Source organism: Squalius cephalus (assembly GCF_949319135.1).
Source record: "Squalius cephalus genome assembly, chromosome: 9".
In the NCBI taxonomy this organism is placed as follows: Eukaryota; Metazoa; Chordata; class Actinopteri; order Cypriniformes; family Leuciscidae; genus Squalius; species Squalius cephalus.
The window spans coordinates 20,845,795-20,855,038 of record NC_137130.1 but is presented as its reverse complement, the minus strand read 5'-3'; the positions used below and the strand labels follow the sequence as shown (position 1 = coordinate 20,855,038).

The following is a 9,244-nucleotide window of genomic DNA, read 5'->3' as shown; positions in this document are numbered from 1 at the left end:
CTTGTACACACCTCGTGGATGGTCCAGCACGTTCCGTCGGCGACTCTACTGGCTGCGGAGCGTGGGAGGGATGAGGGTTCCTAGGGGGTTGGTTCCCCGAAGGAAATGCTCTCACTGTGATCCTCAGGTCACCCACACTACTGCCTGAAGTAACCCTCTTAGGAGGGTTCCACCGTTATAATAGCAATCCGCCATGGAACAAGCGCGCCTGCTCTTAAAGGGAGTGTGAGATGTCGCTCTGATTGGTTTATTTCATGTTACGCCCAAACCACACCTATGAATAATAAAGCTACTTCAGACCAACCCATTTTAGATTTGCATCGGGCGCAAGAGTCATTTATCCCGCCGGTATAATAGCAACAGCGCCCAAGACCCGCCCACAAAGTTACTTGCGTTTCAGGCTTGATACTTGCGTTTCAGATCGTTAAAATAGGGCCCAATAACTTTATATACGGTGCACTTTCAGATTTAAAACTTTGCAGGATGTTTTCATTCACTTAGATCTATGGTACACACTACATGAAATTTTCAAAAATCCATAATAGGGGCACTTATTTTTTTTACACTAAATTTAGTGTAACAAAAAAACGAAACATGGTTTATTTTTTCCCCTGCTGTACCAAAGTGGTTCAGAAGCAAGGAGGTGCAGAGGAAATGCAGAAGGAATATAAATAATATGACAAACTAACAATTTATTGAGACAAGATTTAGTCAGGCACTGCGTCATATCATTACGCTTGCTGCACTCATGGTACGGCAGCAAAGTTTCTTGATTATTACGCAGGAATGAGAGTATAGTTTCTAGCCATATCAGCCTAGAAAATCACAACTTTTCATTTTCCGTCGGTCTTAGTACACGATGTAACTACAGAAGAGTCAAGTTTTAAATAGGAAAAATATCTAAACTCTTTCGTCATTTTTTTGAGAGAGATGCTAATCGTCTTGTCCGATTCAATGATCTATGCTAAGCTATGCTAAAAGTGGTCCCGCCAGACCCGGAGATCAGCTGAATGGATTAGAAAACGGTAAAACTCAACTGTTTAACTCTGGGGGAGTTGTAAAATGAGCCTATTTCCAAAAAAAGTGGAGTATCCCTTTAACAAGCCCAAACCTCAGAGCTCGGTCTAGATTTATATCCCATGCAATGTTGGGTATTGGCCTTAAACAATTGCTGTACATTTGGGTCTGGATCAGTTTGTGGCTCATTCCTGTTATATTTGTAATATGAATGATGGAGGAGAAAGGGGAAAGGAGCAGGAAAAGACAACAAGCCAGGACAGGTCACTGTCGATGTTAGAGAACTGCACTCAAGGCTATGGCTCTGACTCGTGAGGTGTGTGTGTGTTTTTTGGTGGATTACACATGTAAATATTGGCAATAATGATTATTCAGACAGTTTTATGTTGTAGAGTTATCATTTTATTGAAACATCTGAACACTAGTACCAGGAGTTCATGATACGCCTCATGCTCATGAATCTCATGCCACCCATATTGCTGAAGTTTCTGTACTCTCCAGGCCTGAAGTAGGTCATCTTGCCTCTGTAGTGGGGCTGCTCATACATGAGCCAGTGGCCGTCCATCACATGACAGGACTGGCAGTGAGACATGCGGTAACGGTCCATGATGTTGTCACAGTCATCCATCATCTCATACATCTGACCCATGAAGTTCTCCCTCTCGTAGATCCTCATTCTGTAGGATCCTCTGTGCTGTTGTGGAAGAGAAGTCAGTTATGTATAAATGAATTAGGAAGAACCATTATCACATGTAGTCATAATTCTAACTTCAACAAAAATCTAGGTCTATCTCACACAGTTTGCCATTCTGATTTAAAAATAAATGGTTAAAATAAATTTAGGACTGTTGTCTAATATCAGTTAATAAATGCGTCAAGAGGTTCATGGAGCTCACCATAGAGATCATACGACAGGACCTGATGCAGTTGCTCATTTCAAACATGGACATGCAATCAGCGTACTCGCCCCTTCTAAAGAAATACTGATTTCCCATGTAGTTGGGATGATCATACATCATCCAGCATCCGCTGTGCACTCTACAAGAGTGGCAGTGGCTCATGTAGGAGGAGAAGTCACCACAGTCGCCGGTACACTCGTAAGAGCGACCCTGGAAATTTCTTTCTTCATAAAAGGTGACCTGAAATTTTATATAGTTAATCTCTTAGTGGATTTAATGGAGGAAAATACCACATTAAAGTCATTTGAGTGAAATTGTATGGATTGGGAGCTGTAATAAAGTTTACCTTCATGGTTGCGCTGTCTGATCCTCAGTAGTTCCACAAAGGAGAAGCTGAAGCTGATTCTGGTTGTTGACTGACTGCTGTCACCCGTACCTTTATACTAGACCAAGACTAAAGACTACACAGCACCTATTGTTAGCCATTTCCTGACTGTGCAAGTTGGAATATAGGCCATTCTAGCTAAAGCTTGGTATGTAGATCTTAGTCCTTTCATTTTCGGGAATCTAGCATTTCTTGAGTTTCTAAATTTATTTATTTTTTCTAAAAGTTTCTAACTTGCTAAAAAAAAAAAATGAAATGCGGAACACTAAGCAAAGATTTAAACAAGGAGTTTCCATTGTTTTGTCTTGTTATTCTTGTTTCATTTTTATTTTTTTTTCCATTCCAATACACAAGACTTGGACCATGATGGATCCATTTTTAGTCCAACTGTAATTTGAGAGAAATTCATTTGAGAACATGTGTCATTTTTATTATGTTCCATTTGAAGTTTCCATTTGAAGTTCTTGTGTTATGTTCTTCATCTGTCTGTTCTAGGTTCACAACCTAATGGTTTAGATGTTTTTTTTTATTATTATTTTATGTTATTAGCTGTTATGTATAATCCTCATGTCTCTTTTGTCTTTATGTATTATTGTTCGGTCTACTTGCATCATTCGGCTAATGGTTTGTTTTTTCAAATTCAAAGCACATTATATGTAGCACTTGGGTTCAAACTTCTTGTCTTAAGCCTCACCATTGCTCTTTGGCATATAGTGAAAAGTTCTCAGTATTTGCAATAGAAGAACAGTTTAAAGTGAATAAACCTTAGATCCATTATGGACCTTTCTGATGCCAATGATGTTATAATAGATTTAAAAGGCAGATCTTTTAATCAGTTTTTTCTACAGATTGTTTTTAATCATTATGAAGCTTCTTAAATGTATTAATGCTCAAGACGCTTGAGTGTTGAATTTAAGTCACAGTTTATTAAACGATTGGAGATCAATATCATCAAACAGAATTTAAATGACACAAAGCCTCAAAGCTGTAGCTGAATGGATTGCAAAAATAGTTGATTTGGTTGAAAATTCAAAAGTAGTCATGTACAGGGGTGCCCTTAGGATTTTCCTCAATGGTACGTAAAAGAAAAAATGTATCCTAATCATAGGTGACTGCATCACAGCAGCTATTTGTTTACATCTTGTCATCATAATTAAACTTAATTTTTTACTGAATAGTTTTATTACCTCATCAGGCCTTTGAATCAATGACGGTTTGTTGAACCTGTTGAATGAAATTCCTACCTACTGGCAAGAGCAGTTACTGTTCAACAACAGGCTATATTAATGACAGCCACATCATTTGCTGCTTTTAAACAGTTTGTATATGTGTTATACAGACGTGTCTGACCATTACGCTGCATCTCACTGCTTATTAAGTGTCTTGGGCATGAGTGGCCCAAAACTTTCAAATTGAGTGGCACTTTTAAAATTGTGCCTCAAGAGTTTTCCCATTCCACTGCACTGCATGCCACATTTTTAAAAGCAACAGTGTGTTCTGTGTAAATGACCCCTTTGCTTATTCATCTCATCACAGTTCATTCTGTTTAAACACAGGATTCTTTATTAACATATATGATTAGTGATATACATGATGTAGAAATAACATATTGAAATGCTATTGAAGTCAGGGTATGCAGAGTGTGTACTCTCCATACAGGCACCTCTCTGACAAAAAAAGATTTTTGCCAGCAATATATAATTACATTTACATTTAGTCATTTAGCAGACGCTTTTGTCCAAAGCGACGTACAGATTAGGACTAAATTAAGCGAGTCGTCATGAAGAGGCAAGAAACAACGCAAGAAGTGCTCAAAATACGAAGTTCAGGCATTATTCAGAGATAAGCAAGGATTTAAAGGAAAAAGGAAGAGGAATTTTTTTTTTTTGAGGTTAAGTGATCACGGAAGAGATGGGTTTTCAGCTGTCTTTTGAATGTTGCCAGGGATTCTGCATTCCGGATGAAGGTGGGGAGATCATTCCACCAGCATGGAACTGTGAATGAGAATGTTCTGGATGTTCTGGAGAATGTGATTTTGTGGCTCTCTGTGATGGAACCACGAGATGTTGCTCGTTGACCGATCGTAGGCTTCTGGTAGGGATGTAGACTCGTAGGAGTGAGGGGAAGTAGGAGGGAGCTGAGCCTGTGATAGATCTGTAAGCAAGCGTCAATGCCTTGAACTTGATGCGAGCAGCGAGTGGTAGCCAGTGCAGAGAGATGAACAGAGGAGTGACGTGGGCCCTCTTGGGCTCATTGAAGACAAGACGAGCTGCAGTGTTCTGAATCATCTGTAGAATTAATTAGTCAATTTACATTATAGTACATGTTTTCTTTGGATGACTCTAAAAAGCATGAAATAGACCCTTGTATGCAATGAAAATGACTTTCCCTATGTGCTGCAAAGAGTTGAAAAAAATCAGCCACATGGTATTTGAATCAGGAGATCATTGTTTTCTTTGTAACAAATCTGTCTGAACTTGTATAGATTACTACATTTCTACCCCAATAGAATCACTGTTTATATGTGCTGTATTTTTTATTTTTTTTTATACTGTTAAAGCCCATTTTCATGATGCCTTGGGCCCAGTGTCGGGAAGGTTACTTTGGAAATGTAATAGAGTGGTGCAGGTATGACATCACTTTGTAGGCCAAAACGCAGAAGCGAGTTAGCATTTTAGCACTGTCAATGTTTTTTTTTTTAATGGGCTTTTGGTTAAATGGCTGAAATAAGGTATGCGATGAACACAAGCTCAAGATACTTGCACGTTTTATTCTACGACATAACATAAATCAATATTACCTCATTCGTGATTTTTTTAAGCTGTTACGTGTCTTGAAAAAGGGGTTGCTTACAAGTGGCTAAATGGGACTACAGAGGCTGTCGAGGAGATTAAACGTCATCACTCAGAAAAGGTAGGCTCAGTCTGTTTTTACAGCATCGTTAAGGTTAATAATTATTAACATAATTGTGCTCTTACAAACCATTCTAACTCAAACGTTCTGGTATTTTATTTTAGATAAAAACTGAAAGAGTTGTTGGAAGCTTAGTGAATGGTGACGTTGAATTCGTGGGACTGTGGTGTAATTCGTTTATAGCCTACTTTTAGCTTTTTAATTCTGGTGACTGCATTTAGGCTTCAAAATGTATTAAAGTTGTGTTCATCTATAATTGTAATGTTGACTCATGCATTGTCTGTAAAGCTGCTTTGAAATGATTAGTATTGTGAAAAGCGCTAAACAAATAAATGTAAATTGAATTGAATTGAATTAAATAATTATCTTGATGGACAAAACGTGCAAGTATCTTAAACTTGTGTTGATCACAGAGCTTGTTTTTAGTGATAATCCAAAAGCCTATAGGAAAATCCTACTGGGTTTTTGTCGAGGGAACCAGCGACAAACCAATCAGTTAACTGCCGGTTGGCCTACAATGTGATGTCATACCTGCACCAATCTTTACAGATTACAAGTTACCCTATTTAAAATAAGTAGTGTAACTATTCCAATTACTTTATTACAGTAATGTAACTGATTACATTTGATTACATTTTGATTACTTTTATAATTTCCAGCATTGGAGCACATTTTTATCACTCACCATGGTGGCAACTCTTAGACAGATTGTAGCCTAAAGCTTTCAGTGGCAATGTGGATTGATGTTGGCAGACGTGGTGCGCTGCAAACTCAAACAAGATAACCAATCAAAAGCATCAAAATAGCATTGCTTTACTAAATGGCCTTTAAATGGCAGGACGCATCGTGCCAATAAAAAAAAGGCAAGGCAACAAATTAACATTATTCAACATTTCCTAGCTTTTTAGAGAAAATATTCAGATGTAACACCATTTGTAATTGTTAATATTTTCATAAGTAACTTAAATTTAATTACATTTAATTTAATTACTTTTTTCTCAGTAACTGTAACTGATTACAGTTACATTTATTTTATATTTAAATTACAGTTACTCCCCAACAATGCTTGGGCCCTAAAAATCCAACAGTTGGAACTGTACTCCAGACTTTGCACTTCCTGTATGAGGAAGGTTTTTAGTAGCATTTTTTAACAACAACAACAAAATGTTTATTGAAACCATTTTAGCCTGCCTTATTTAAACCTGGCTGTAAATGAGAAAGAATCCACTGTTCTAGTCTTATGAGCCAATTTTGTTTTATTTGTTAGTCTGTTTAATTCACTAGATTTTTTTTTTTGTGATTGATTAGACATGCAAATATTAGTGGCAGTAAGGATTTTGCAGGCACAATGTTTAGTGTTGTAGAAAAATAATTTTATTGAAACACTAGTACCAAGAGTCCATGATACGCCTCATGCTCATGAATCTCATGCCACCCATATTGCTGAAGCTCCTGTACTCTCCAGGCCTGAAGTAGGACATCCTGCCTCTGTAGTGGGGCTGCTCATACATGAGCCAGTGGCCGTCCATCACATGACAGGACTGGCAGTGAGACATGCGGTAACGGTCCATGATGTTGTCACAGTCATCCATCATCTCGTACATCTGACCCATGAAGTTCTCCCTCTCATAGATCCTCATTCTGTAGGAGCCTTTGTACTGTAGTGGAAGAGAAGTCCATTGTAAATTTTAGCACTATTTAGCAAGTTTTAGCTAAATCAATACAGGAAATGTCAAACTAAATTTAGAACAAGTTAGTAATGTATTGCCAATTTGAAAGGGTATTCATGCTACAGGATTTAACATAAAATTGATCTAAATAAGTTTTACTTTTGAGCTCACCATGGGGATCATACGGCAGGACCTGATCCAGTTGCTCATCCCGAACATAGACATATAATCAGCGTACTCGCCCCTTTTAAAGAAATACTGATTTCCCATGTAGTTGGGATGATCATACATCATCCAGCATCCGCTCTCCACTCTGCAAGAGTGACAGCGGCTCAGGTAGGAGGAGAAGTCACCACAGTCACCCATACACTCATAAGAGCGACCCTGGAAGTTCCTGTCCTCGTAGAAGATGACCTGAAAATGAATTTAATTTAAGTAATTAAAAAAAAAAAAAAAATCTACTTTCATTTTCATTTGAATTTATCTTAAAAAATCTTTGCTGCAATGATGTTTACCTTGCCCATCATGGTTGCGCTGTCTGATCCTCAGTAGTTCCACAAAGGAGAAGCTGAAGCTGATTCTGGTTGTTGACTGACTGCTGTCACCCATACCTTTATACTAGACCAAGACTAAAGACTACACAGCCTCTATTGTTAGTCAGTTCCTGACTGTGCAAAATCGAAAAGAACTTATTCTAGCAAAAGTTTAGCATCTAGATGTTCGAGTTCACTTTTTTAAGGGTATGTTCAGGTTTTTTTAGGACAAAAGAAAGATATATATATATATATATATATATAAAATTTTGGGTAACACTTTACGGTAAGGGTACATGAATTATCATGAATTCATGTATAAATTCATGCATGAAATATGCATTAATTCATGCATTAATATCTCATGAATCATCAGGAACTAACACGAGTTCAACGTTTTTCATTCATGACTTCATGGATGAACAACACCTTAATTAAAACATTAACTAAGATGAGTACATCATCATGAATTATGATTTATTACGCATGATCATGATGTTTTCTTTGTTCACACAAAACATTGGTCTTTACCACCCACTGTGGATAAAGCTATGGTTATGGTACATGAATCATCATGAATTCATGCATAAAAAAGTATTAATTCATGCATGCAAGACTACTCTTCGAATTATTAAAGGAATGTACAAAAATCCACATTATCTAATGCATGCATACAGGCTAGAACAGTATATCAATTAATGTGAGAACTTTTTTTCTGAATTATGATCTGAGTTATCCAGCATGTTCATGTCTTCTTCATAGCCTGCAGGTAAATGGACAGACCCCAAAATTGGCCAATCACAGCACATAACATACGAATTCTGTTGGCGTTCAAATACTAGTCATCATTAACTAAGCATTATTTATCAATGATTTCATCATGTGTGTGGCCCCTCAACTAAAGTGGTGACTTGGTGCTTTGAAACACTGATGAACAATGTGTTTTCATTATGATCTGAGTTATCCAGCATGTTCATGTCTTCTTCATAGCCTGCAGGTAAATGGACAGACCCCCAAATTGGCCAATCACAGCACATAACATACGAATTCTGTTGGCATTCAAATACAGTAGTCATCATTAACTAAGCATTATTTATCTATGACTTCATCATGTGTGTGGCCCCTCAACTAAAGTGGTGACTTGGTGCTTTGAAACACTGATGAACAATGTGGCATAACTGTGAAATGACATGAATATGAGCATGAAAGTTCAAGCCTTTGCAAACAATGTAGGCTACTGTGGACACAAATGGACTTTGATCTTAACTTGCAACGTGATCTCATGAGAATACATGTGTATTTTTACGTAAAGTGTAGTTCTACCATACGTACATTTATTTATGTTTTATACACACAGAAACGTATAATACTGACAGTGGACAGCACACAAACGTAATTTATGTACTTATAAACAACTTATACAAACAACGACGTACAAATTTAGGCGTATTCCTATTTAACTTATGCATATTAAAATCGTGGCATTAATATTTTGACACATAATACACTAAAACACAACATAAATTCACAAAAGAAATCAATTTTATTAGCTTAATGTGATCCAAATCTTTAGAATCCATACGTTGTTTGCAAGAAACAGATCCAAATGCAGCCCTTTATCCAGTGATCTTCATCTCCATTTCTCGGCAGAGACCGTCAACGTCATATCCCGGCATCCCGCGCTCGTGGTGAATTCAAATTCAAAAATTGCGCCCGAAGCGTTACGACATGTTTTACGGCAGTGATATCAAACGCTCATTGGCTCTCGCATGCTTCGTCACAGATTGCGACATGCCGTGTTTGTTGTGTACTACATTTGAAATGGAG

General features: G+C 37.5%; 2 protein-coding genes across 2 annotated transcripts; both read right to left on the bottom strand.

The window, feature by feature from the left end:
• Positions 1 to 1,438: 1,438 nt before the first annotated feature.
• On the bottom strand, positions 1,439 to 2,315 carry LOC307164044 (gamma-crystallin M2-like; the record flags this gene model as incomplete). The annotated part of the gene is made up of 3 exons (XM_079880441.1): positions 2,263 to 2,315; positions 1,914 to 2,156; positions 1,439 to 1,711 (listed from the first exon to the last, which is right to left on the bottom strand). The coding sequence occupies exons 1-3, from the start codon at positions 2,266 to 2,268 to the stop codon at positions 1,439 to 1,441; spliced, it is 522 nt and encodes a 173-aa protein (XP_079736567.1). The 5' UTR covers positions 2,269 to 2,315.
• Positions 2,316 to 6,599: 4,284 nt separating this feature from the next.
• On the bottom strand, positions 6,600 to 7,265 carry LOC307164053 (gamma-crystallin M2-like; the record flags this gene model as incomplete). The annotated part of the gene is made up of 2 exons (XM_079880448.1): positions 7,056 to 7,265; positions 6,600 to 6,872 (listed from the first exon to the last, which is right to left on the bottom strand). Exons 1-2 carry the CDS (start codon positions 7,248 to 7,250, stop codon positions 6,600 to 6,602), a joined length of 468 nt encoding a protein of 155 aa, XP_079736574.1. The 5' UTR covers positions 7,251 to 7,265.
• Positions 7,266 to 9,244: the final 1,979 nt, after the last annotated feature.